General features: G+C 46.9%; 3 protein-coding genes and 1 long non-coding RNA gene across 25 annotated transcripts; 2 read left to right on the top strand and 2 right to left on the bottom strand.

Annotated features, from left to right (window-relative positions):
- Positions 1–2: 2 nt before the first annotated feature.
- On the bottom strand, positions 3–3053 carry si:dkey-196h17.9 (exocyst complex component 3). Of its 3 annotated transcripts, none has more exons than XM_047048864.1 (11): positions 2873–3053; positions 2214–2637; positions 1990–2104; positions 1742–1858; positions 1549–1649; positions 1364–1462; positions 1138–1264; positions 938–1042; positions 687–839; positions 449–570; positions 3–374 (listed from the first exon to the last, which is right to left on the bottom strand). In XM_047048864.1, exons 1-11 carry the CDS (start codon positions 2970–2972, stop codon positions 269–271), a joined length of 1569 nt encoding a protein of 522 aa, XP_046904820.1. In that variant the 5' UTR covers positions 2973–3053; the 3' UTR covers positions 3–268. The 3 variants fall into 3 exon arrangements, with proteins under 3 accessions (XP_046904820.1, XP_046904828.1, XP_046904837.1); XM_047048872.1 differs by having other exon boundaries at positions 78–326; positions 687–857; XM_047048881.1 differs by having other exon boundaries at positions 78–326.
- A 602-nt stretch (positions 3054–3655) lies between these two features.
- Positions 3656–8508, top strand: LOC124487207 (eukaryotic translation initiation factor 5-like). 3 transcript variants are annotated; one of them, XM_047049370.1, is made up of 12 exons: positions 3656–3727; positions 4106–4333; positions 5098–5380; positions 5517–5598; positions 5731–5903; positions 5991–6102; positions 6228–6346; positions 6507–6668; positions 6834–6995; positions 7103–7267; positions 7822–7962; positions 8120–8508. In XM_047049370.1, the coding sequence occupies exons 3-12, from the start codon at positions 5309–5311 to the stop codon at positions 8216–8218; spliced, it is 1287 nt and encodes a 428-aa protein (XP_046905326.1). In that variant the 5' UTR covers positions 3656–3727; positions 4106–4333; positions 5098–5308; the 3' UTR covers positions 8219–8508. The 3 variants fall into 3 exon arrangements, with proteins under 3 accessions (XP_046905326.1, XP_046905330.1, XP_046905317.1); XM_047049374.1 differs by lacking the exons at positions 3656–3727; positions 4106–4333 and adding an exon at positions 4559–4633; XM_047049361.1 differs by lacking the exons at positions 3656–3727; positions 4106–4333 and adding an exon at positions 4562–4655.
- Positions 8509–8655: 147 nt separating this feature from the next.
- mark3a (MAP/microtubule affinity-regulating kinase 3a) lies at positions 8656–26837 on the top strand. 18 transcript variants are annotated; one of them, XM_047048021.1, is made up of 19 exons: positions 9303–9879; positions 10566–10742; positions 10861–10914; positions 13523–13571; positions 14053–14118; positions 14880–14950; positions 15360–15416; positions 16126–16362; positions 16497–16637; positions 17012–17111; positions 18184–18296; positions 18394–18544; positions 18678–18889; positions 19833–19936; positions 22598–22864; positions 23492–23518; positions 24582–24661; positions 26033–26077; positions 26420–26592. In XM_047048021.1, exons 1-19 carry the CDS (start codon positions 9565–9567, stop codon positions 26494–26496), a joined length of 2343 nt encoding a protein of 780 aa, XP_046903977.1. In that variant the 5' UTR covers positions 9303–9564; the 3' UTR covers positions 26497–26592. The 18 variants fall into 18 exon arrangements, with proteins under 18 accessions (XP_046904023.1, XP_046904015.1, XP_046904049.1 ...); XM_047048049.1 differs by lacking the exon at positions 26420–26592 and adding an exon at positions 24821–24874; XM_047048067.1 differs by lacking the exons at positions 9303–9879; positions 24582–24661 and adding an exon at positions 8656–9280 and having other exon boundaries at positions 16497–16616; positions 26420–26837.
- Positions 24742–25128, bottom strand: LOC124487980. Its single transcript, XR_006958577.1, has 2 exons — positions 25073–25128; positions 24742–25036 (listed from the first exon to the last, which is right to left on the bottom strand). It is a non-coding gene; the product is annotated as an uncharacterized LOC124487980 (long non-coding RNA).
- Positions 26838–26910: the final 73 nt, after the last annotated feature.

Genomic DNA, 26910 nt, shown 5'->3' with positions numbered 1-26910 from the left:
AATTCGAACATGCTAACATACTGTAAGTAACCGAACAAAAACGTCAAATCATAACCAAAAGAGGAATTCTGTAGAATAGTGTTTTATCCTTGTAAACACAAACACCAATGTGTGTCTCACCAATGTGTGTGTGTCACCAATATGTGTGTGTGTGTTTTGTGTGATGTACTTCATGAGCCATCCTCAATCAGCTTCATAGACAGCAGAAGTACCAGCGTCCAGGCTTGGTATAAGTCTCCGTGACTTCCTGGCAAACAGCTATCACTTCTCAAAGCTGTTTGCCACTGATCCCACGCCATCGCAGCAAGGCTTTAATGAGATCCACACTGAAACAACAAGCACACCACCGCAGCAAGGCTTTAATAAGATCCAAACTGAAACAGAGATAGGCCGTCATCAATTGAGGAACTGCATGTCTGTTTGGTACAGAGTGTGTACGGTATTTTACCTCGCTATGGGGCATTCCTTGAGTGTGTTTGCGGTTATCAGTTTAACAGTATCGATTGAACTGCATTCGAGAATCTCTCCCACGTTCCGCAGAATGAGGTTCTTGCGTTCCACCTTTGGGTTCTTGCAACAACAATAAAAGATTCTCAGGTCAGAACCATGAGAGAAAACTGTTGATTCTACTGTCTGCATTTCATCGCACAAAAATCAACAAGCAGGTTATTCCGAGATTATTTTACCAGGCCTTGGAACATGTCGTCAAGAAGTTGAGCATCCTGAGTGACTCTTTTACCAACATCAGGCCATGCCTTCATCACATGAGCACGGTTACTCTGCACCAGACATTTCAGGTACAAAGTCAAGATGCTCTCATAGGCTTTGTTCACTACTGTCTGAAAAAGAAGGTAGAACTGTAAAAGTAAATGTGGTCCATGTTTCCTTGTTAAATGTATCAGAAATCTACTGAAGCTTCTCCCAGATGTGAAAATACCTCTTGAGTCTTCCAGTTGTTTGGAATGGGGTCGAGCAGTTCTTTAATATCAGTAGTAATGTTCTCCATGTGTCCACCTTTTTTGAAATATGTTTTGAAGGAGATCTGGAGGAGCAGAAATCTTACTTTACACACAACCTTTGAGATAGAGATTATTTAAACTTAAACTGCCTTTGTTTGACTGTTGAACATATACGCACCTCTGTTCGGTGCATTAGTGTTCTGAGAATCACTTTCAAAGCAGAAGCCTCCATACTCTCAAGTGCTGAAATTATTTCAGTATAGAGACGTTTGTTGATATTCTTGCCAGTTGTTTGAACGTATTGTCTGCCATGGAACAACACCATCATTAATGTAACCATGTTTGACCTGATAAAGGAATAATTTGGTCATGCAGGTGGTTCAATTGAGATAAATCATTCTCACCTGAGTTCTACACAGTGGTTGAAAGTCTTGAAGGAATGCAAGATGGTTTTGTCTGTTTGGGTCTGTTTTTGGTGATATTTCTTTTCAGCAGATGTGTACCTATAAAACAACAGTGTCCAGTTAACCCTAAACAAATGCTTATCGCACATTTTGGGAAAAAAGAAACAAGGAAATGTGACACCTACATTTTAATAAAGTTGTGCAGCTCGTGGAAACAGACTTCCTCGACCTTGGTTTTAAAATTTGACGAGATCTTCAAAGCTGTTTTCCTCACAGCATCAATACACTGAGTGAGAAGTAATGCAAGCATTCAGTTAGTACAAATTTCACAAATTAACTTTATTTTTGCATTGTGACTCAATTGCTATGTTAGAGTACCTGGATAGCATCCACATACAGTGCGACAAATGCCTCCTCGTTTCCTGAATAACTCTCAATATCTCTCGAACACTCCTCATTCTGAAGGATCCTAGTAAGTGAAGTGGAAATCTCCTCCTACAATTTGCAAGGGAGAGAGACACCTAGAGGCTTACTGAAGCTATTGGAGATATTACAAATTCATCATGATACGGTATGTCATTCACTATTACATTACAGTACATATGTGGCTGTTTCGTGTTACCCACCTGAATAATGGGCAGGACCTTTTCCGTGGCATGTGTTAGATAATTGCTCAGGAGCATAAGGTCCTGTTTTTGTAGAGCTTCATCCTTGAGGTTAGGATGCCCTTTGAACTCTTGACTGGACAAATATAGGAGGAACACCATGCTGTGTCACAATTTCTCTCAATTCATTTGTCAATAACTACTTCAGTAACGTTGAAAATATAGAGAAACTGGCAAACACGTACCTACTGTATGAATGTACCACCCAGTCAAGCAGGGTGAAAGCCTGTTCTGTAGTCCTGATGTGAAGGAGGATCTGATTTAAATGTTTAAAGATACGCTGATGATAGCACTCTATACGACTCTCCAGAAACCAAACTTCTTTCGGCAGCGTAACCAGTTTCAAAAGATCGCAAATGATGGCATCCTGGACATCCTTCAGGTGGATGGAGAGCTGCAAATCCCCCTCTTTTGGTACCTTGGAAAAATGCTTGACTGCAAAAGCTTCAATAATGCTATCCACGGTCATTTCAGATTGTCCTGGAATGACTTCAGGACAATGTCCCAGCACTTTCTCTAGACTTCCATTGGTGCTCAGTGCCTGCTGGGCATTCAAAATGTTCTGTGCATGGGGATTCATAAACACCACATCCCCTGTCTCACCATCTCCTATCGATGAAATCAACAACATGTGCATTAATACAGAAACAGACAGAATTTACATTGGTCCGTGTTAAATTACCATAGAGCATGTTTGGATTGCAACTACAAATGTTAACATATCTCGGGTACAACTTCTTGTTGAATAATAAATGGTTTAGCTGAAAAACACATTTTCCTGAAATCTCCAGGAATGGCTCTGTAGATAAGTTCCCATTCATTATAAAATACAAATAAATCTTACCATCTGCAGATAAGGCATGTTCAATCCTTAGTATTGGACTTTTGTCATCCTTTTTCAGTGTCTTCCTTTTCTTTAACTTCTTGATAATTTTATTAAACATGTTCAACCAGGAATAATCTCCTCCACAACCAGTTACACTGAAGAGGTGTTTGTGTACAGTCGGCTGATCATTCCTCTATTGTACAATATGAGACACGCCCAACTGCATCAGGCCAGTCTCCTAGACTTCACGGGGATTTCCTGTTGGTTCGATAGGTAAGACTTTCTCTGGGAGGGTATGAAATACAACACTCTTCAAGATAGAAACTGAAAGTGTATTCATGCATTTCTTGATCCATTAAAAACAATTCCAGTTATGGGGAAAGCTAAGAATATAACCAGAGGCCTCCAACCAAATTCCCCATTCATCACACCCATTTGAAAAAAGTTAAATGGGAATCCACCTGCAATTCACTTTCCTCAGCTAACTGTACAAATAGTGTTCAAATGAGCTTTGATTTCGGTGTGACTAATATTTAGTGCTCCTTGCTAAATAGTATTTAAAATTATTAATTTGGAATGTGGTCTAATGTGACAAAAATAGATCACATCAAGCCCTCCACATTACATTCAGACCTTTATTTTAGTTTTTGTTTATCAGAACTTGATTGTGTTTAATTTATAATATTGTAAATATAAATAATCAAATGCAAAAATGCAGAGATCAGTAAGTAGTAAACCTGCTGTCAATTTACCAACCAACCGCCCCCCCCCCTCCTCCCCCTTATTTTATGAACCTGAAGTGTGACGTAGCTGGCCTCACTGTAGCCAGGCCAACAAGTAGCTAGCCATACTGCACTACAGAACGTTCGAGAGGTGAGGAGGATGAACATGATTTTGGCTTGTCAACTTGCTAGCAAACAAATTTTTCTCCCTAGAGATAGTTGTATTATTGCATTATTTATTGTATGCTGTACATCCGTGCACGAAGATAAAGGGATAAAGTCGATCTTTGGTTTAACATGTGTCCCAGTACGCTAGACTAATAACCATGGTAGCCTTGGTTTCTCGCTTTTGCTAACTTGAGGTAGCTCGCCTAGTTTGCCAGCTAGCTAGCACTAGCTAATGGCCTAGCACTAGCTAATAGACCAGCGAATCTATATTTGTTTTGTCTAGATTAGTTGTAAAGCAGAATAGTAACAGGGCCTAGTATAGTTTCTCTAAAAATAAGCGTTTGTTTTGTATTGTTCTTAGGTACCACAACTCTCAGGGCATCCCGAATACTGTGTTCAACGTGACAATTGTCGGCTTGTCACTTCCAGTCAGGCTCAGCTCTCGGTACCCGGCCTAGCCTCGCAGAGCTTGCCGCCCTATATCTCATTGAAACACAACTCAGCCAGCTACGAAACATCAGTGATCGACAAATCTTCACTGCGTCTCTTGGACGACCAGCGTTGTTTATGTCTTTGTTTTACGAAAACGGTGAGTAGCGTGGATAACTATGGATTTATTTATACATCCATTTGCATATACTCAACATTGTATGAATGCGACGTGTACTTAGTAATGGACATTATGACATTCTAGCTACACAGCTAGCTAGGCTATGTCTAATAAGTGGATCAAAATGGCGTCTCTCATTCCCATCTCTCGTGCACACCTCGATAAATCATGACGCACTATGCACCAAGTGGCTAGATAGCTTGCCAACAATATGTTTCAACATCTTGTCTAAGTTTAGCACATTCGGATACGCCGGGGGTCGAATGTGGGCCGTTTCATGTAATGTATTAGCCAACCTTAGGTAAAGTCGTTAGCATAAGTAGCGACCATTTATTTGGCATTTAATTTTGAGTTGGCTGACCATAGCTAGCTGCTTAGAAATCAATAGGTATGATAGCTTGTATTAGCTAGCAATGGAGGCCCTGATAATTCTCGATCGTTTAAGCTACTGCGAAACACGTTTTTCATTTGAAGGCATGTCATGCGTATTCCATAATGGTTTCCGGGACTCGCACATTGTGCAGCCTGATTCTATAGCTAACAAGCTAACTTATCCACTCAAATAGCGAAGACATTGACATTACATGTATTTAAGGACTGTGGACGGAGATTAATGTGCACACCATTAGGGGTCATCACGACCGGAATAGGGGTACACGAGACGTCAGGCCTAGAGGGAAAATGTAAATGTTAAAGAAGTCGTAATGGCATACTCTAATGCCAATGCTTTCCTTCTTTTATAGAGCTGTTGCGCAGCTGTTGGAACCTGTGTGGGGGAAACCTAGCCTTCAAGCAAGGAGCTTGTGGCCACAGTGGCAAAAACTTTTTCATGTCAGAGAACGAGCACGCTTGCAGTCGTTTATGTCATCCCCTCTTTTCCAGACAGAAGATCCCGAAAAATCCCCTTACAAGATCTTTTTATCTTACTGATACTAGAGCTAATAGTCAGCCAAAATGTCTGTCAACGTCAACCGCAGCGTGTCAGACCAGTTTTATCGCTACAAGATGCCCCGTCTGATTGCCAAGGTAATGTTAGGTGAAAATGTGTGTAGGGGAAATTCAAATACGTTCAAGCATTGTCGTATGTGTGTAGACATGATATATTTATTAAAAATACTTGGTAAGTGTTCTGTATTTGTATATATTTTATATATATTGGCAGGTTGAAGGCAAAGGGAATGGAATCAAGACGGTCATTGTCAACATGACTGACGTTGCAAAGGCACTGAATAGGCCTCCAACATGTAAGCAGTCCTGCCACACGATCACATTTTGTGCTTTTTGTCAGCCAGTACGTTCCCTCCCCAGTTGATGCTTGTCCTGGGTGAGAATAACCAGATAAGCAAATGTTATATTTAATCTTAATCTCTCTGCAGATCCAACCAAGTTTTTTGGTTGTGAACTTGGTGCTCAGACCCAGTTTGATGCTAAGAATGACCGTTTCATCGTCAATGGATCCCACGAGGCAAACAAGTTACAAGACATGCTTGACGGTTTCATCAGGAAATTTGTTCTGTGTCCCGAATGTGATAACCCCGAGACTGACCTGGTAAATACTCTGGAATTTACAGCCGTGTCGACGTAGTAATAACTTGAGAAATATAAACTAAAATGATGTTTTACTGAAACTCCACAGCATGTCAATGCCAGGAAACAGACCATTGGTAACTCCTGTAAGGCCTGTGGATACCGTGGCATGTTAGACACAAGACACAAGCTCTGCACATTCATCCTCAAAAATCCACCTGGTAAGACTGGGAATCCTGAGACGTCAACTTTGTCTTGACCACAGTGTAATAATTAATGTTATCAACAACAACAACAAAATCTTTCATATGGCATGACGGGTACCTGTGTGTCTTTTTCTAAACAGAGTTAACCGAGGGTGGCGCAGTCAAGAAGGAGAAAAAGACTCGCAAAAAGGACAAGGAGAACGGCTCTGGCAGCGGAGAGGCTGGGAACCATAATGACATTGATGCCCCTAACCCCGTGGTATGTACCTGGTCTGCAGCGCAGCTCTGGCACAGGCTGGCTTTGAAGGCATACGTTTGATGAGTAACCAACTGCCACCAGTCTCCTTTTTTTTATAAATGCCAAGATTTTCTCGGTTTGCTAACACGTGTCCAAACCCATTGTGTGTCTCGGATGTCAGGATGGTGATGATGACGACGAGGACTGGGCAGAGGAGACTACAGAGGAAGCCCAGAGACGGCGGATGGAGGAGATCAGTGACCATGCCAAGAACCTGACCCTCAGCGAGGACCTGGAGAAACCCCTGGAGGAGAGGGTCAACTTGTTCTATAACTTTGTGAAAGTGAGTTGCTCTTTTTTTTTTTTTTTTTTTTAAGTGTCATTGCTATTGAAACTGGCAATGGATGCCAAAGTGGAATGTTCAGATATGTGATGGCCACGGTAGCCTCTTGCGTTCCGCCTTACTGAAATCCTTTCTAACGATGGCTTCCTTTTTTTTCATATTCAGCAAAAGAAGGAAGACTGCGCTCTCGATACAGCAGATAAGGAGATCCTGGCAGAAGCTGAGCGTCTTGATGTGACGGCAATGGGCCCCCTGATCCTTAGTGAGCTCCTCTTCGACGAAAACATCAGAGACCAGATCAAGAAATACAAGCGCCATTTCTTGCGAGTAAGTTTTGATCAAAACCACTTTCGCATCTGGTCCGAGCGTTGTCATTAAATGTGCCTCGAGGAACTTTTCTAGTTGTTTATTTTTTTCTTCTTCTTGCGTTTCAGTTTTGCCACAACAACAAAAAGGCCCAGAAATACCTGCTGGGAGGGTTTGAGTGTCTGGTGAAGCTATACCAGACACAGCTGTTACCACGTGTTCCCATCGTGCTTAAAGCCCTTTACGATGCTGACCTGTTAGAGGAGGATGTCATCATGGCCTGGGCTGAGAAGGTAGCCAGGACCATATATAGATATAGATCTATACCTGTATCTATCTATAAAGGCTAGATCTCTCGTCCGCGTTGCCGGCTAACATTGGGTTGGTGCTACATGTACTTTTTAAATTACCTTAACTTGCTTAATTTTCAACCGAATTTGAAACGGTTTGGTTTGTTATCAATGTCAGAGATGTAGTTACGCCACTGCATACTTCTATTCTACATAAAAATACAAAATAAACGTAATTATTCATAAGGATGCAGTGGCATGACTACACCTTTGACGTTGATAACAAACCAAACCGGGTGAAAATTGAGGAAGTTATGGTCATTTAAAAATTACATGTAGCACCAACCCAATGTTATGGGTGAGCGAGTTGACTGTAGCAAGATGTCCGCCATGTGCGGACGTTCTAGACTCCGCCGTAGAACATCTAGACTTTAAATATCTATGGCCAGGACTGCATCATCATATACATAGAAATATTAAACAGTACACTGATGTTTTTTAAAGATGGTGTACTCCTAAAATAATGTTTCCCTAATCTTAACTTTGTTCCGTGTCAGGTGTCAAAGAAGTATGTCTCTAAGGAACTTGCCAAAGAGATTCATGCCAAGGCAGCGCCTTTTGTCAAGTGGTTGAAGGAAGCGGAGGAAGAGAGTGAGGGCAGCGAGGAGGAAGGGGAAGAGGAGGATGAGAGTGTAGAGGTAATGGGCAAACACTTCCCTCAGACCGATCTTGAACGGCTCTTTAGTTGGATGGTTACTTTTAACTGCAGTGTTTCATATGCTCTGTGCTGTTCTGAGAATTTTCAGTTGGATTGCCGTGTATATAACACTCATGCTGTCTTTCTCCCGCTCCTAGGTTGTGTACTCGTCATCTGCCCGCGAACTTAAGGTGGAAACTGTGAAACCAGACAAGCCTAACAAGGAGGAGGAAGACATTGATATTGATGCCATCTGAAAATATCCCCCTTTATGGATGCCTCTTCTTTTGTATGGCTTTGGCAATCGATCATGTCCATTTGGCTTCCCTTCCTATCCTACTTCCCACGGTATTTACTGCTTTGTGGCATGATTAACATGATGCTTTCCTTGCTGCACATTAACTCTGTAATTCTGAAATCGTATATGCTATATTCATTGAGGGTGTTTGGGGAATTTTAATCAAGGTTTTTGGAGGATAGTCGAGTGCACTAGGATTTTGATTTGTCGTTGTAATATTCCTGTCAATAAAGAATGTTTTGCTATCCACAGTATTGTTTTACTGCTTTACATGAATATGGTTTTTAGCCGTTCTTGACAAAGTTGACTTAACTTCTCGTGATAAACTGCCCATGCACAGCAACACGCTGACTGCGTCCAATGAACGGCCAGATCCATGTGTGTCCTCACTTCCTCTGCCGCCCAGTCGTGCAGACAGAACTTCGCTCATCCATCAGCGCTAGTAGAAAGTAGCCATTTTGGTCCCACCTAAAACGCCAGCTTCACTTGGGCCGGAGATGGAGGAAACCGAACCGACAGCAGGCCGTTCGCGAATAGAAATATCTTGAAATTCAACGATTTGTCAAGCGGTGAACGTCTTTAATCGCTATAGCATTTCATTTAGCGACAGGAGAAACAGGGGCCATTTACAGGAGCGATGACAGTTGCCTTCCGCCGTTGCTGATTGAAGTCGGTCAGTCTCTGATTAGTCCAATTGAACACATGCCATGTATGGTATGTTATTTTGCAATTAAATACGGTACACATGAGCTTCCAATATTTACGTAAAGAACTATCGGTCAGATTATCCGGTGCTGAGGTAGTTCAGGGCAAATTTATGTAATTTCAGTGTTGAGAACAGTTCTCGTTGGATGGATCAACGTTGAGATCTTTGATCGAGCCCATGGTTTGGGACCAACACTTAAATTCCCTGTTTTGCCAAACGTGGTGGAGTATTGGAAAATAAATTAACGACAACGAGGAAAAGAAAATGTCAGCAAAAACGCCATTACCTACTGTAAACGAGAAGGAGACGGAAAGTGTAAGTACTGTGTGAAATATTCTATTTTTTGGGGTCGTGATGGGACCAGCTAGCTGGTGGGAAGGGGATATCTCTACGCGCTGCTCTTAACATTGTAAAGTTCTGTTAGACTAGCCTACTGTAGCTCTTTCAATAGTCTTAGCTACGTTGTGTAGGGTATAGGGTATCAGCGACTTAAACATCGTATTCGTAAACAATCCTTTACGTCAACAGACCCTGGTTGGCTCTGGTAATCTCCCTTGCTAAAAATACATTCAAAGGCTTTTTATTTTATATTCACGTTAATGGTTACTTTTTCAAGTACGCGAATAACCATACACACCTTTCTGGTTTGTTGGAACAAGCAAACTGGTTTAATATTGTTAGTCATTCAAAGTGTGAATTGCTTGCCTCCCATTAGTTTGGACTTGCGTAGAACCCACCTCCCCCTGTTCAATGACACTCCTCTGACACAGTCCATTCTCGTTGAGAGCATCGGGGTGAGAGGATCCATGAGCTACCCCCACAAAAACGAGAGAGTTATCTGGTTCAATGCCATTCAAATTGCCAAAACGAAAATGACAGAAACTCAGTCAACAAATAGGAATCGTACCAGTATTGTAAGTAACGAACCATAAATAAGAGTAAAGTTGAGTTTGAGCTGCATGCCGAACTACGTGATGAGGATAGAAAAAGGCTCGTTTGAAGTGCAAATATTTAAAGATTCTGTTTTGAAACGCAGACATATTTTCTGAGGTTTGTATTTTGTACTACATGTTTTTACAGGCTATACATAATGTTTCCTGGAAATCGCATTAGAGAGGAGAAGGAAGTCAATGTGTGTAGTCACAAAATACTCAGGAGACTTTCGTGTATTTAGCTTCAGATTAAGTCCGTCTTCTGTGTCTCAGTTCTGTTCATCACTGAAACCGTCATCTTTAGAGGTGTCAGAAGAACTGATGTCCGGGTCAGTGTGGGGATAGCAGGGTGGGGTCAGGTGAGAGTTTTAATGGTGTCAATACAGAGCCCATGAAGGAGTATCTGGTTTTGGTTTCAGGGGTGGGGGTGGGGAGAGGTCCTTTGGGATTTCATAGAATATAATCAATACCTCATCTAACCCCCCCCCCCCCTTCACACACACACATACACACGCACACTATTAGATTACTATATTAGATCATCTTCTCATCTCAGAATTTCCACGATTGTGTCTTCATGCTGAGAAGAATGTGTTGCAGTAACAAATGAGTCATGAAGTCCACTGAATTGGATGTCGTCACGACGATGATGGTCCGTGTGTCCGCAGCACACGTCTCAGAGCCGTCAGGAGGTCACCACGCGCCCTGCCCGCTCCGGTGTTCGCGCCCGCAACTCTGGTGCGGATGAGCAACCGTATGTGGGGAACTACCGTCTCCTGAAGACCATCGGGAAGGGGAACTTTGCCAAGGTCAAGCTTGCCCGACACATCCTCACAGGGAGAGAGGTGAGGCGTCCCCTTAAGGTTTTCCCCAGGTCATGTCGCTACGATGCTTTTAAAATAAAGTTGTATTCTTTTCTAATAGTTGTCATTTTCATTATGCGTTTCCTCCTCTTGTCTATAGGTAGCAATAAAGATTATCGATAAGACACAACTGAATCCCAACAGCCTTCAAAAGGTAACTAATTTATTATTTTGCATGTGGAGGTTACACTTATTTACCCATACAAGTTATGTGAACGTTGTTGAACAAGCATTCCTTTTCACAGAGATGGTAAAGAGGGTTATGCAGAAATCCTAATAGCCCTAATGTGTTTGTGTGTGGATTTATGCATGTGTAGGTCCCTTGACCTGTGATCTCCTTGGGGTTGGCTCTGTGCCTAGGCCCTGGTTGGCCCTGGTTGTGGTTCTAGGAAGCCAGAGATCAGTATTGATCCCTGCTGATAATGCGCCGCAGGCGTTTGGTAGACTGCTCTAGCTTGGGCACAGAAAGAAGTGTGATGAGTGTGGGTGTTGATGTGCTTCTGCATGCACTGACACTTTGAAGGCAGCTGTCTGTCTGTCTGTCTGTCTGTCTGTCTGTCTGTCTGTCTGTCTGTCTGTCTGTCTGTCTCTCTCTCTCTCTCTCTCTCTGTCTCTCTCTCTCTCTCTCTCTCTCTGTCTGTCTCTGTCTCTCTCAGCTGCAGTTTCCATTAGTTTTTCCAGAGCCAGATTGATTCTGTTCTTGGGATCAGAGCCCTGGGCTTTTGACGTCGGCCCTGCTAAACCCAGCGAAAAAGTACCAAGTAATGGCAGTGAAAATGTTCAGGCCATGTGTCTTTAGCTCGTTTCCTGGTATTACTTTGGTACAACTCCATTGGGCATGACATTGTTAGCCTTAATGTGGGTTTGTTACTTGACTGAAGCTGTAGGCCCAGGTAGAGCTGGGTTTTATAATGCTCCTCATTTGAGCAAGCTTGGAAGAAATGGAAATGAGAATGCAATCTTGACTTTATTCGGTGGAACACTGTTTGAAACAGAAGCTACCTAACCTACGCAACATGACCTCCTGTATGTAATTGGAGTGACGGGTGAGCTTTTATGTGATTGCCAGCATGCTGTTTCTCAAGCACAAATGTTTATTTTCAACCTCCTGGTGTATGACAGTTTAGAAGAGGTAGATACCAAGCGCACATCTGTCACAACCTCCATTATAATCTTTTTTCACCCCCCCCCCCCTCCCGCCTTAGCTCACCCACACGCTAACAGCTAGCTAGCATCGCACCTTGAATCACCCACACGCTAACAGCTAGCTAGCATCGCACCTTGACTCACCCACACGCTAACAGCTAGCTAGCATCGCACCTTGAATCACCCACATGCTAACAGCTAGCTAGCATCGCACCTTGAATCACCCACACGCTAACAGCTAGCTAGCATCGCTGAACGCTAGAAAGGAGACTCAACATCTTGATTAAAAGTAAACAGTTGGATTGAGCCCCTGCTCCTTAAGATGGGTTTCTCGTTTCATTAAGTCAACTAAGCAGATTAAAAGAAACCAGTGCTGAGCGAGGGCAAAACAAACCAAACTGAATGAATCCCCCATGAATGCACTGGTCACTAAAAGAAGGAACTCTTGTGTGGGTAAACCTTGTCGAGTACAGTATCACTAATGGCTCGGTGGTTGTCAACACTAGCCTATCATCCTGGCTCCTTGATCCTGTCCAATCACAGTGGTGCTCTTCTTGTCTCTGTTTTCCCCTCTGTTGGCAAGTCTTGCGTATCTGACTTGTAGACTGAAGTCTACTCTGACCAGAAAGACTTGAGTGTGTTAGAGGAGGAGTGACCAGCTGCAGAGTTATCACCCGATTGGCTTCTCAGTACTGATAGAGGACAGATAGCGGTCATATTTTACCAAGGTTTCCCCTTGGAGAACCACAAAACAAAACCAGAGATTAAAACATTTAAAATAGTTTTCAAGCTACAAAAAATAGGGCTGTCTACCATTGCGCAGAGTGGGGCCCGAGATTCATTTCTCTATATTTTTGCGGCTCTTAGAGATCAGAGGTGTATAACGGGAAGTGAGTAATGACAGTGAGGTTGACCTTAAGTGGAGTCTAGTACTGCTTTAGTCCTGGAGTCCCTCTCTGCTCCATCACTATCTTAGCCAGGCCGCCTCCAAGCATCCCGTTTCGTCGATCAAAACAACACCAACCTGATCTGCCTGCCTCCCCCTGTTCTCTCCCTGAGACTGGAGCGTCAGAATGGCCTCTCACAGAGAGAACTCTGCTGATGTTTCAGAAACTCTTACTCATGTTTGTGCCCCACGTAAACGCCTCTGAATCCCAGAATGTCTTAAACACGGATACTTTGCCTCAGAACCAGTGTCTTTTTGGTAAAGCTTCCTTGCTGTTAGAACAAGCCCAGGCACGGCACTCTGGGGCTGTTCCTGCTGTATGAAAGATTGATGCCTTTTATATTTTTAAAGATGGGGTGGAAATGAGAGCACGAGAAGCTTTAGTTAAGAGAGGATCAATAATGAATAGCACTTTGTTCCTTTATCCCAGAGAGACGGAAGGCAGCAGGCCTTTTTTGGGCTCTGACGACTCTCCCTCTCTGGTCACGATGTGTGCTAACTGCGACCGAGTTATTGTCTCACGAATACACCAGGATGTGTGAATGTTTCTAACGTGAATGTATCAGTGTGGTGTAGTTAGTGGCTGACATGGATGTCTTTTGTACCTCGTGAGGACACTGCAGAAGAGTCGTGACACTCATGCTGCTCTGTCTGTCTGTCTGTTCCACAGCTGTTCAGAGAAGTGAGAATCATGAAGATCTTGAATCACCCAAATATAGGTAACTGTTTACACAAACACACACACACACACACACAGCAAAGATTCAACTAATTAAGAGGCTGAAATCCCCCCCCCCCCCCCCCCTCCTAATTGCTTTTAATCTTCTACAGCACACATTTCATTATTTCCCCCTGCTCAGATGTGATTGTAATTACGGACGCAATAACGAGCGTCTCCAAGAAAGGAGGCAAGGAGTCTCTCCCCCTATCCCACCTCCTCCATCCCACCTTCTCTATATTTAGCCAGGCAGGTCAGCCAGGAGCTGTTATATCAGCTCAGTACAAGCACACTGGGGAGGCAGTTAGCACGCTGGACCATACAAGCAGTTACCTGCGCCTTTTCAGAACCAAACGCTTGACAAGGAACGTTCCCGAAAGTGACATTTCATACATCGTCACACACAGCTGTATGGATCCCAGAGATCTGACGTTGTTAGTGGAATGTGACTGATGATCCCCCTCTTTCTCCCCCCCCCCCAGTTAAGCTTTTCGAGGTGATTGAAACGGAGAGGACCCTGTATCTGGTGATGGAGTACGCAAGTGGAGGTGAGTAGTCCCTGGGCAGGGACTAGCTCAGAAGATGACCACAGCTGCCACGAATGACTCAACACACACACACACACACACACACACCTGAGAGCGAGATACTACAAAGTGCGCTCTATCTTTAGAGAGGATTCAGAGAGCAGCGATGACTCACTCTCCTGCACGCAGACACGCACGCCTGCGCAGGTCAGCGCGCTCAGCGAGTGGGAGGGTTTCGAGGGTTCGCTGGAGATTGTTGCTTGTTCTGTTTGTGAACCATCCCCCTCCCCCCATAACACCCCTTTAACACACACACACTTGCACAACCGAACAGCAGGCTCTTAACTGCAGTTAGCACACGAGAGAGAGCTCTGTCACGTGTCAGGCTGGACGTCCATGGTGGAAACTGTAGAGGGCTGTGGGTAGGGCCTGGGTTGGGAGCTGTGTTCAGTTACTGCTGCATGCTGGAGGAGGCTAGAGGGCTGTGGGTAGGGCCTGGGTTAGGAGCTGTGTTCAGTTACTGCTGCATGCTGGAGGAGGCTAGAGGGCTGTGGGTAGGGCCTGGGTTAGGAGCTGTGTTCAGTTACTGCTGCATGCTGGAGGAGGTTGTTAGTCGTTAACTCCTGCATCCTGCCATGGGATCAGGGGACTGGGTGAAAACACTCTGGACTGGATGAGAAGTTGAGGTTTTCTTAACCATGGACTCTTGGGATTCATTTGTTTGGATGCCTGTAAATGTAACCTCACTGTTTGGTCTCTTTTGTTTTTCTCTTCACTTGCAGGAGAGGTGTTCGACTACCTCGTAGCACACGGAAGAATGAAGGAAAAAGAGGCCAGGGCTAAATTTAGACAGGTACAGGACTTCATCCGCAGTGTTCTTGTTTCCCACCTTCCCTGGCCGTGCCTCAGTGTCCTGCCTGGCCTCCCTGTGCAGCTGGGAGGGCTGTCCAAACACAGCGACCTCCTCGGTTACTGCTCCCTGTCTGACACCCTGGGGGACGCTGCCTGCAGCACAGCCCTCATACCAGGAGCTCTGATGGTGTCGAGGGCAGCTACCCTGGTTACCGTCTTACAGACGGGCCTCTTCTTTGTGCTTGTGTCTGTCTTCTGGGTAAACCTGTCGAGTCACAAGACGACAGGAAATCCAGTGTTTCTCACGGTGGTTCCAGGATGTGCTCAGGCTCTCTCGCCCACAGCTCTCGCCCACAGCCTCTGAAGCTTGAGGGAGACGCCAACCTCTGTTCTTCTGTTTGTGTGTGCAGATCGTATCCGCTGTGCAGTACTGCCACCAGAAGCACATTGTTCACAGAGACCTTAAGGTAAGGCCAGGGCCCTGCTACGGTGTTTGATGAGGAAGAGGGGTAGGTTAGAGGGTGAGGGAGTGGGGGGGGTTATGTGGATTGGATTTAGTGAGTCCAATACGAGGTGATGAGAGAGAAATGGGGCCTTTCACATGTTCTCTAGCAGACCTCTGGTATAAAAGCACCCTTCCATTTCTCCAGCCTGAGTCCCACAGCCCTTTCCTGTGAATATTGATGCTCCGTGTATTTTTAATCTCTGTTAGCTTGACGTGAGAGTGGGTTCTCTGTTAGCTTGACGTGAGAGTGGGTTCTCCTCACATGTTGTCCTGCTTCCTCTCAGCTTCCTCATAAAGGATCCATGAGCTCTGGGGGTGGGGGGTGGAGAGCCCACCATGTCTCAGCCTAGAGGGGGGAGCACACTTCAATATGAAGTGCTACACCAGCTTAGACTAGCAGGGCACTTTGTAGAGGGGGAGGGCTGGGAGGGGAAGGGGGTGTAGTCAGGAACATCTCTCAAGGCTTCTGTTGACGTCGTTGTGAATGACCCGACATGTAACTTTTGCCTAGGATCTGCTTTTGTAATTAAACTCCCATCCCGTTTTCGCGGAGTAGCATCAATAAGTAAGCGCTCTCTCTCTCCCGCTCCTTCTCTCCTCACCCTCCCATCCCCCCTTCTCTCCTCCCATCCTTCCTTCTCTCCTCACCCTCCCATCCCTCCGACCTCCAGGCTGAGAACTTGCTCCTGGACGCCGACATGAACATCAAGATCGCCGACTTCGGCTTCAGCAACGAGTTCACGATGGGCAGCAAGCTGGACACCTTCTGCGGCTCTCCTCCCTATGCCGCCCCGGAGCTCTTCCAGGGGAAGAAGTACGACGGGCCTGAGGTGGACGTGTGGAGCCTGGGGGTCATCCTCTACACGCTGGTCAGCGGATCCCTGCCCTTCGACGGGCAGAACCTCAAGGTACGCCAGCAGACGGGACGGAAGCTTCCTTCCTCTGAAGATTCATCTGTGGGTCACCACACCCAGTCACCAGTCCATGAGGGACACTGGTGTGTTGAAACGCATGCTAACTGTGCTCCGGTGTGATTGGACAGGAGCTGAGAGAGAGGGTCCTGAGGGGGAAGTACCGCATCCCCTTCTACATGTCCACTGACTGCGAGAACCTCCTGAAGCGCTTCCTGGTCCTCAACCCAGCCAAGAGGGGGACTCTGGAGGTGAGGGAGGACGCCGAAAACGTAAATATACCTCCAGCTTCTTACCCACTCTTCATCACGTGACCAGGCGCCCCCCTCTCCACCATCCCCTCCTCTCATGCCTCCCCCCTGCACCTACCCCTCTTCCTCTCCGCTGTTGTGACCATGAATAATTCACCCCCACAATCTTGTTTTTCCTTTCATGTTCTCTGGGTTTATCCAGGCAGACAAGGGAAAAGAGGGCTCCGTCCCTCAGTCTACTGCATCAGCCTCGGCTGCTCTGCTGGCCGTGTGCTGCTCTGCTGGCCGTGTGCTGCTCTGCTAGCCGTGTGCTGCTCTGTCACCCCCTCAGAGACTACAGGTCAAACCTCATCCCAACTGACGCTAACTGATCCTAACCCTTTCCTGTCCTCCAGCAAATCATGAAGGATCGCTGGATTAACGCCGGCTCAGAGGAGGACGAACTGAAGCCTTTTATCGAACCAGTACTGGACATCACTGACCAGAAGAGAATAGGTACTGGAACAGCTCTTGCTTGCTAGCCTTTAGAACGAGTGTGTGTGTGGGTTGCAGCAGCACTGAAGCACGCTGTGTTTAAACCCAGAGAAGAGCAGAGAGATGAAAGGCAGCAGTGAGCCAGCGCTGTTTCAGAGAGCCCCAGAGAGGAGGAGGGGAGGGGAGGGGAGGAGGAGAGGGGAGGGGGGGGACACATGAGACGAGAGGAGCCTCCTCATCGTGCCCTGGATGAAAGCAGAAAGAGGGGAGGGGGGGGTAGAGGGAGGAGGAAGAACAAGGACTGTGCGAACGATGTCCTCTAGTGTGTGTGTGGAAAAGGGGGGGTCTGTATTGCGTAACAGCAGCTGGGATCTCTGCCGGAGCACATGTGTCTGAGTCTCTCTCTCCGTGGGCCCAGCACAGAGAGGGGCGAGCGAGGGAGAGCTCTCACATGTTTCCCCCCACCAGCCCTCTGCCGTTCCGTAGAGAGGCAGAACACGTTTTCCAGGGTCCCCCCCCACACACACACCTTCCCCTGCCTGCATGCTGGAGGACACCTCTGTTGAGCCTGAGGCGACCAGAACACTGCATGTTGCGGTAGACTTGATCCTAGCAGAGGGGATCCTCGGCTTGTGTGGAGTGTGAACTTACTGGAGCAGCTAACGCTCTGCTAGCATCCCTACCTGGCATGCTCCTCTCAACGTGAGACCCCGTCTCCCCCTCCCTCCCTCCGCACCTGTCCTCTGCTGACGGAGGGAGGGAGGGAGGGAGGGGGAGGGAGGGAGGGGGATGATATTACCTGGGATCAGCCGCTGACACCCTCTCATCCTCTCTCACAGAGGAGATTGCTGGATTTAAAGGTCATAAAATGACTTTGGTGATCAGCTGAACCACCCAGATGAGATTGGGTTTGTCACGATCAGCAGAAAGGTGTTTATCAGGCAGCTCCTTTGTCTCAGTGTGTTCAGCTGCCTAGATTCAGCCCCGGATCTGAAATAGGAAGCCAATGCGTTTAGCCTCTGTCAACTGACGGATGACAGAAAAAGGTGTTCAGAAAATGCTAACGTGTGTGTGTGTGTGTGTTCTCTCCCAGACGTGATGGTGGGGATGGGCTACACCCTGGAGGAGATCCAAGACTCTCTGGCCAAGATGAAGTATGATGAGATCACCGCCACCTACCTTCTGCTGGGCAGGAAGTCACCCGAGGTACCAGAACATGCCCTTTCACCCCCTAGACGTACCCAGTCAGAAACACTCCTAACATTCTGCCACGGTGTTTCTGTGCTGCGTGTGTTTCCTCCAGATGGAGGTCTCTGACTCCACCTCCAACAGTAACTTGTCCCTGGCCAAGCCCCGGCCCACGAGCGAGCTCAACGGCCAATCGCCATCGCACCTGAAGGTCCAGAGGAGCTCTTCCTCATCCAATCAGAAGCAGAGGCGCTACAGCGAGCAGGGTAGGTTGAGGTGGCCTCACCTTGGGCTCGCTGTGTTGAGCTCAGGAACCCAGACTGTAAGGAATGCAGGGATATCACAGTCACCTCCTCCATCAATGAAGTCTCTCTCTCTCTGTCTCTCTCTGTCCTCCAGTTGGTCCGAACGCGGGGGCGGCTCACCCCAAGAGGAGCCAGACGGCCGTGGCGGAGAGCAGCATCAAAGAGGAGGGAGGCGTGTCGCTCCGCAAGCCCAGCACCCCGGGGGGGCGTGGGATACCCCCCTCCAGCCCCCTGCTGGGCAACGCCAACAACCCCAACAAAGCGGACATCCCAGACCGCAAGAAGGGGGCCACCACGGGCCCCAACGTAAGACACGCAGCCTGACGGCCTTCTCTCTAACAGCTGGAGATGATGGCTGCATGCCAACTGATGGTCTCCTCCTCCTCTTCTCTGTAGAACACTACTGATGTTCTCCTCCTCTTCTCTGTAGAACACTACTGATGTTCTCCTCCTCTTCTCTGTAGAACACTACTGATGTTCTCCTCCTCTCTGTAGAACACTACTGATGTTCTCCTCCTTTCTGTAGAACACTACTGATGTTCTCCTCCTCTCTGTAGAACACTACTGATGTTCTCCTCCTCCTCCTCTCTGTTCTCCTCCTCTCTGTAGACCACTACTGATGTTCTCCTCCTCCTCCTCTCTGTTCTCCTCCTCTCTGTAGAACACTACTGATGTTCTCCTCCTCTCTGTAGAACACTACTGATGTTCTCCTTCTCTCTGTAGAACACTACTGATGGTCTCCTCCTCCTCCTCTCTGTAGAACACTACTGATGTTCTCCTCCTCTCTGTAGAACACTACTGATGGTCTCCTCCTCCTCCTCTCTGTAGAACACTACTGATGTTCTCCTCCTCCTCCTCTCTGTTCTCCTCCTCTTTGTAGACCACTACTGATGTTCTCCTCCTCCTCCTCTCTGTTCTCCTCCTCTCTGTAGAACACTACTGATGTTCTCCTCCTCTCTGTAGAACACTACTGATGTTCTCCTTCTCTCTGTAGAACACTACTGATGGTCTCCTCCTCCTCCTCTCTGTAGAACACTACTGATGTTCTCCTCCTCTCTGTAGAACACTACTGATGTTCTCCTCCTCCTCCTCTCTGTTCTCCTCCTCTCTGTAGAACACTACTGATGTTCTCCTCCTCCTCCTCTCTGTTCTCCTCCTCTCTGTAGACCACTACTGATGTTCTCCTCCTCCTCCTCTCTGTTCTCCTCCTCTCTGTAGAACACTACTGATGTTCTCCTCCTCTCTGTAGAACACTACTGCCTCGGCCGGCATGAGCAGGAGGAACACATACGTGTGCAGCGACAGGAACAACACAGACCGTCTGTCAGTCATTCCCAACGGGAAGGAGAACAGGTAAGAGGGGTCCGGAGGGCCAGGGGGGCTGGGGGGGGGGCAGCTCACCTGCCAGAGCTGGGTTTGACATCTGCTCGCCCTTCAAGGGCCTGAGGAAGGTCGAGCTGCTGTAACTGCCCCTGCACTGCAGACATCCCCTATCACAGTGCCCAGATCTGAGTTACCATCTTGCTCATGGACAGTGTACATCAATGCGAGTCCAGTGCCCTGTTATTCACATCCTGTCTGCCCCCGTGGTGACACCGCACCATGGCCACAGCATGACCCAGATGTCTGCGTATTCCACCAGTCCCTTGTCGGCCTTTGCGCCCCAGTTGGCCGCCTCTTCCAGCTCCTTCCGCCGGGAGCAACAGGGGGCGGGGCCTGTGTCTGTCTGTCTCCCAGGCTGGGCCTCCCAGCCCCACTGCCCTCTGGACTTCTACACGGCCAAGTAAGACGACCTGGACCCCAACCTCCATCATGCCTCGCCTCCCCCCCCTCCTCCCTGTAGAGCAGTCTCATGTCCTCTTCACTCTAACCCCCCTCCCCACGCCATGGACCACATCTCTAACCAGAGTGAGGATCTGTCTGGACGCTCCACAGGCCACTCCCCTCTCAGCTCCTCCTTTGATTCCTCCTAGCTGGATCACAACCCCACTCACTGTCTTCATTAACAAGAATCAGGAATCCCCCACCAATGACTGGGTTAATATACAGTGCCCTCCAAAAGTATTGGAACAGTGAGGCGAATTCCTTTATTTTTGCTGTAGACTGAAAACATTTGGGCTTGACATCAAATAATGAACGTGAGACCAGAGATCAACGTTTCAGCTTTTATTTCCAGGTATTTACATCAGGATCTGATGCACAACTAAGAAAATATCGCATTTTGTTTGAATCCACCCATTTGTCATGTGAGCAAAAGTATTGGAACAGATATACTTAAAACATATTTAAGTGAATAAGACTTAATATTTAGTTGCAAATCCTTTGCTTTCAATAACTGCAGCAAGTCTGTGACCCATTGACGTCACCAAACTTTTGCATTCTTCCTTTTTGATGCTTTCCCAGGCTTTCACTGCAGCCTCTTTCAGTTGTTGTTTGTTTTGTGGGGTTCCTCCCTTCAGTCTCCTCTTAAGCAGGTAAAATGCATGCTCTATAGGGTTTAAGTCTGGAGATTGACTTGGCCAGTCTAATACCTTCCATTTCTTGCCCCTGATGAACTCCTTTGTTGTTTTGGCAGTGTGTTTTGGGTCATTATCTTGCTGCATGATGAAGGCTCTGCCAATCAGTTTGGTTGCATCTTTCCTTAAATTGGCAGACAAAATGTTTCTGTAGACTTCCGAGGTCATTTTGCTGCTGCCATCATGTGTTACATCCTCAATGAAGATTAATGAGCCCGTCCCAGAAGAAGCCATGCAAGCCCAAGCCATGACATTACCTCCACCGTGTTTCACAGATGAGCTTGTGTGTTTGGGATCATGAGCAGTTCCTTTCTTTCTCCAAACTTTAGCCTTTCCATCACTTTGGTAAAAGTTAATCTTTGTCTCATCAGTCCATAAAACTTTGTCCCAGAATTTTTGAGGTTCATCTCTGTACTTTTTGGCAATTTCCAGCCTGGCCTTCCTATTCTTCTTGCTAATGAGTGGTTTGCATCTTCTGGTGTAGCCCTTGTACTTTTGTTCATGAAGTCTTCTGCGAACAGTAGATAGTGATACCTTCACTCCTGCCATCTGGAGGTTGTTGCTGATCTCACTAACAGTTGTTTTAGGGTCTTTCTTTACAGCTCTCACAATGTTTCTGTCATCAACTGCTGATGTTTTCCTTGGTCTACCTGTTCGACGTCTGTTACTTAGTACACCAGTAGTTTTCTTCTTCTTCAGGACATTCCAAATGGTTGTACTGGCTATGGCCAATGTTTCTGCAATGGCTCTGATTGATTTTCCATCTTCTCTAAGACTCACAATTGCTTGTTTTTCACCCAAAGACAGCGCTCTGGTTTTCATGTTGTTTTCACCTCTGAATACAGTCTGCATAGACAAAACCTATCTTACCCAATCTGAACCTGAGTGTAGACATTCAGTGGTATTTATTGATTGAATAATGTATGTAATAGGACACACCTGGGCAACAAAACACACCTGTCAGTCACATGTTCCAATACTTTTGCTCACGTGACAAATGGGTGGGTTCGAACAAAAAGGTGATATTTTCTAATTTGTGCATCAGATCCTGATGTAAATACCTGGAAATAAAAGCTGAAACGTTGATCTCTGGTTTCACATTCATCGTTTGATGTCAAGCCCAAATGTTTTCAGTCTACAGCAAAAATAAAGGAATTCGCCTCACTGTTCCAATACTTTTGGAGGGCACTGTAGATGTTATATAATATAGAAGAGGTACAGCTGCGTTCTTTTGAAAATTAAAGTAACAAGCTCTCTGTAGTGTTTCAGCGGTTGGAAGGTGAGAAGGTAGAGGCAGTTTAACTCTGCTGTTTTTAATCCTTGTTCTCATTGCCCTCCTTTTCTCCCTCTCTCTACCCTCCCTCTCTCTCTCTTACCTCCCTCTCTCTACTCTCACTCTCTTACCTTCCTCTCTCTCCCCTCCTCTGCTCTCCCTCTCTGCCCTGCTTTTCTCTTCCTCCCTCGCTCCCCATTCTCCCCTGCCTCTCCTCCCCCTCAGTGAAGCTGTGCCCCCTGCCCAGCCTAACCCGGTGGCTTCCACCCACAGCATCACCAGCTCCACCACGCCCGACAGACTACGTTTCCCACGAGGCACGGCGAGCCGCAACACCTTCCACGGGGGCCAGCTGAGGGACCGTCGCACGGCCACGTACAACGGGCCCCCGGCATCGCCCACGCTGTCCCACGACGCCGCGCCGCTGTCCCAGACGCGCAGCCGCGGCACCAGCAACCTGTTCTCCAAGCTCACCTCCAAACTGACCCGCAGGTAGGTCCAGGGGCCGGCCACCCGCCAGGCCCTACACACCCAGCTCACCTCCCCAGAGTGCCCAGGAACTGCTGGGCCTTGCAAACCAGGGTTAAAGGTCCATTTCTTCAGTTTCTTTTTTTACTAACTTGGAAACACACCTCAAATCACACTTTTCCCAAATCAGAACCAGTTTGGTTTAACTTTGGAAACCAATTCAAAATCCGTATTCTTTCCTGATTTGGTTAATCAAAAGGAAATGGCTCAACCCTCATTGCACTAGTAGCATCATAACAGGAACCTGAAGCCTGGGGCCAGCCAGAGAACTCTGCTTCACGCTCTCCTATCTGTAGCCTGGTGCACATGAACGCATGAAACATCAACCTGAGGTCATTACTGGGGTCACTTTGGTTAAGGGTTTGCTGAAGGGAGTGAAGCGGAACCTCTGGCAGACAACCAGGCTACTAACAACAGCTCTGAGACCAGCAATGACTAACCTGAAATGAGGAACTGAAAATCAACATCTCATTAAAAATCCCCCCCCCCTCCATCAGCTCCATTCATTCATGTGTGTTGACTGGACCCTGTTTCTCCGGCTCTCCCTTCAGCATTCTCACTGTGTCTTTGTCTCTCCTGATTCTGTTGTAGAAACATGTCATTCAGGTTTACCAAAAGGTAGGAACTCCCCCCTTGATGCCTTCAGCGTGTGCTAAGTAATCAACTAAACTCTTTCAAGCCTTCACTGGGCGCTTCACTAACACACCTCTGTTTGGTGCTCTTTGTGGCTGGGGTCATTTCTCAGTCTGCTTGAGTTAGACAGCGATGGACTGGGCAGGCAAGACCTCTCAAGCAATTAAGTGAAAATCCATCAAGTGCCAGCTAACTACTAATCAATGGCATGCATGACGCGGGGTTGGGGCATGTCTCATTAGCTGTTGACTGCAATCTGGGTTCTTCTTTTTTCCTTTCGTTTTCTTCTTTTTAACTAACGATTGAATTGATAGGCTTTGATTTTTCCATGTCAAACTAAACTGTCTGCCATCTAGATCCACTTATCTCTACTGTTCTCGTAGCTTTGTTGCCCTAATGGAATTCTGTGGTTTTTTTAAGATAGTGACTGTTGGACTTGGTTGTCCTGGAGACAGCATGTGCTGTGTGATCTGGTTGCTCTTTTCAGTTTGAGAACAGAGTATGTGTTGTAGAGAGCCATTAGAATTCCAACTGCTAAGTCTTGAGCTTCTTTTGGAAGTCGTGATGAATAGTGAGATGTCTTTTGCCAAATCAAGTGTAAACTGGGGGTTTAAAACCTGTTTCCTGTTTGATAAATCAACTTGTAAACAAGTGACTGTGCTCGCCTGCCACTTGGAGTTTTCCCTGACCAAGCTGAAGGGACAGAGCGCCATCTACTGGTTGCCGAACGTTGGTCTGCGTCACAGGAAGTCCCAACTGAGTAGCGTCATCGATCAAAACGCTTCCATCCCTTTCCTTTTCCTTGTGTATGTCCTTGTCTATGTCCTTGTCATGCAAATCAACTGTTAACTCCTCCACCTTCCTGGAGTCCGTTCAGGGACTGAAAGGACTCTATAGCCCTCCTGGTTGTCCTTCTCTGTACAAGATTGTGAGGTTAGACCCATCTGTCCACCTTCACCCGTCTCCTCGGTTCTACTATGTGCCAATGTCTCCCTAACCGTGATGTGCCCTTTAACCCTCGACCTTTCACTGCTCTTCCTCCTCTCAGGGTCAGTATTGACCCGAGCAAACGGCAGCCAGCTAAATCAGGGCCTGCCGTCCCTTCTGCCCAGGGAGCAAAGACTCTTAGTAAGTCTTCTGTCCACCAATCTCTCCTCTTCTTCCCTCTTCCTCCTCCTTGTCATCCTGGCATTTGGTGCTTGTGATCATGTCTTACATCATTTTCTTTTCTTTTCTTCATGAATTGGTGAAATATCCGCTTTTCTCAGAATCCATCTTTTCTTCCAGATTCAGGAGCCGACGCTATAGAGATTTGTAGGAAATCGCAGATGGAGATCTAGAGTAAGGGACCGCTTCCAACCCCCCTCCTATACCCCCACAAGACAGACCCGTGTCACAGTTGAGGAGGGGGGGCAAGCTTCTGTGTTCCCCCCAGCATCAGAGTCTCTCTCCTGTATCAGTAAGACCCTGGCCCCAGATCCAGCCCTTGTCCCAGATCCAGCCCTGGTCCCAGATCCAGCCCTGGTCCCAGATCCAGACCTGGTCCCAGATCCAGCCCTGGTCCCAGATCTAGCCCTGGTCCCAGATCTAGCCCTGGTCCCAGATCCAGACCTGGTCCCAGATCCAGCCCTGGTCCCAGATCCAGCCCTGGTCCCACCCTCCCCTTTAACCATTATCCCCTGGGCCTTCACCATCCCCCAGGCCCTTACCTCCTTTTAGAAGCCACATGCCCCCCCCCCCCCCCGCCCCTGTGTTGACTCCAAGGCTAGCCTGCGTAGTCTGCATGTGTGGACTGAGGACTGGGCTGAGCCTGTCTGTAGTGCCTTTATGTCACCCACAGTGGCTGATTGTCTGATCGTTAAGCCCAGCTCATGGCCCGTTCTAGGGAGAGAGACTAAGAGGAACAGCGGCCCTTTTAAACCATGCCTCGCCTCCTTCAGGCCTCTAAAGTCCAGAGTAGACGGCATGTCTCCTCCCACACCAGCACTATGGTCAACATGTGGTGTCTGCATGCAGTGGCTGAAGTTGACTGTTTTGTGTGTGTGCGTGCAGACCGGAGAGTAACTGTTGTGTATTGGTGAATCTGTTCATTCGAAACATTTCCATTCTTTGTGTTCCTGGCTTTCTATGGTCTGTAGAAACTGAAACTTCCTTGTTCGCTCGCTCTGGGGGTTTATTTGTTGTTAAAGAAGCAAGAACGTTGTACCACCAGTGATCAAGTCAGTACGATCAAGTGGTTGGTAGCTTTTCATCTGAGCTTCATCAATATTTCACAGAACACTCAGCTTTCCATTGGCTTGGTGGTGGCTTTCTTGTTTTTCTAACTAAGCTTTCTTCTTGGTCCTCTCTCTATGTCTCTCTATGTCTCTCTCTCGATGAATGTATATGTATTCAGTTTATCAATGTTGTCTTTGATCTCAAAATGGAGCGAGTCCTTTTCTTTGGGAGTCTATATCTGCTTTCTGTTTGTCTTCTCTCCCGCCTCCCACCCTGTCTCAGAGTCTCAACCGACTTTGAGAGAACCGGGAGATTTGAGGGCTCAAGGTGAGCTGCCCACAGGCTTTCCTTCTCCCCCAGTCTGACGTCCCTCTCTGCACTCAATTTGACAGTTCACTAGTTTTCTGAGTCCAACCAGAGAGTATTGTACGGTGTTAAAAGCGTTGGAGTCATTGGAATTGAGCCAGGTGTAATAATGCTATTGTTGTGCTTTCTGTAGATTGCTTGTTACTGGACATGGTGCCACCTTTTACTAGACATGCATGCTCATTAACCTAAAAGGACGTCTTAAAACACACCATAGTGTGTATCGCATGGTTTTGTATGTTTTCACAAAAGTCGGTGAAAAGGTTTTCTTTTCCTTCAACTGTCTCCATCTCCTCCCGCCAGTCGCCATGTACCTGGGGATCAGAAAGGGGAAACTAAAGCCCATAAACCCCGCCCCCTCAGATTCACTTGGAGTATGAGGACCACCAGCTCCATGGAGGCCTGCGATATCATGCGGGAGATTCGCAAGGTGCTCGACGCAAACAACTGCGATTACGAACAGCAGGACAACTTCCTGCTGCTGTGCGTCCATGGCGACGGCCACGCGGAGAATCTTGTCCAATGGGAGATGGAGGTGTGCAAGCTTCCACGACTGTCCCTCAACGGAGTGAGATTCAAGAGGATATCAGGATCATCCATCGCGTTTAAAAACATTGCTTCCAAAGTTTCAAACGAGTTAAAGCTATAAAGGGGCAAAAATATCTAGACGTATTTAAAGCTGTACAATCAAGTAGCAGTTTCCAAATTTTTTTTTTTTTTTACAAAATACAGACTTATGTATAGAGTAATGCTTTGGCAATAATCACTGATCTACTTACTAATATCTGCAGTAT

This window comes from Hypomesus transpacificus, chromosome 3, assembly GCF_021917145.1.
Source record: "Hypomesus transpacificus isolate Combined female chromosome 3, fHypTra1, whole genome shotgun sequence".
NCBI classification, from domain to species: domain Eukaryota; kingdom Metazoa; phylum Chordata; class Actinopteri; order Osmeriformes; family Osmeridae; genus Hypomesus; species Hypomesus transpacificus.
The sequence above is the reverse complement of the archived record's forward strand: the minus strand, read 5'-3'. Positions and strand labels throughout refer to the sequence as shown.

Coding starts and splice junctions, on each gene's coding strand:
- si:dkey-196h17.9 (XM_047048864.1), bottom strand. CDS start 2,972: ATGTTTAATAAAATTATCAAGAAGTTAAAGAAAAGGAAGACACTGAAA. Junction 2,638..2,872: donor ACATGCCTTATCTGCAGATG/GTAAGATTTATT, acceptor TTTCATCGATAG/GAGATGGTGAGACAGGGGAT. Junction 1,265..1,363: donor AACCACTGTGTAGAACTCAG/GTGAGAATGATT, acceptor GTTCCATGGCAG/ACAATACGTTCAAACAACTG.
- LOC124487207 (XM_047049370.1), top strand. CDS start 5,309: ATGTCTGTCAACGTCAACCGCAGCGTGTCAGACCAGTTTTATCGCTAC. Junction 5,904..5,990: donor ATAACCCCGAGACTGACCTG/GTAAATACTCTG, acceptor GAAACTCCACAG/CATGTCAATGCCAGGAAACA. Junction 6,996..7,102: donor ACAAGCGCCATTTCTTGCGA/GTAAGTTTTGAT, acceptor CTTGCGTTTCAG/TTTTGCCACAACAACAAAAA.
- mark3a (XM_047047967.1), top strand. CDS start 9,565: ATGGTTACTTTTTCAAGTACGCGAATAACCATACACACCTTTCTGGTT. Junction 16,638..17,011: donor TGAGGGAGGACGCCGAAAAC/GTAAATATACCT, acceptor CCTGTCCTCCAG/CAAATCATGAAGGATCGCTG. Junction 18,297..18,393: donor TGGGCAGGAAGTCACCCGAG/GTACCAGAACAT, acceptor TGTTTCCTCCAG/ATGGAGGTCTCTGACTCCAC.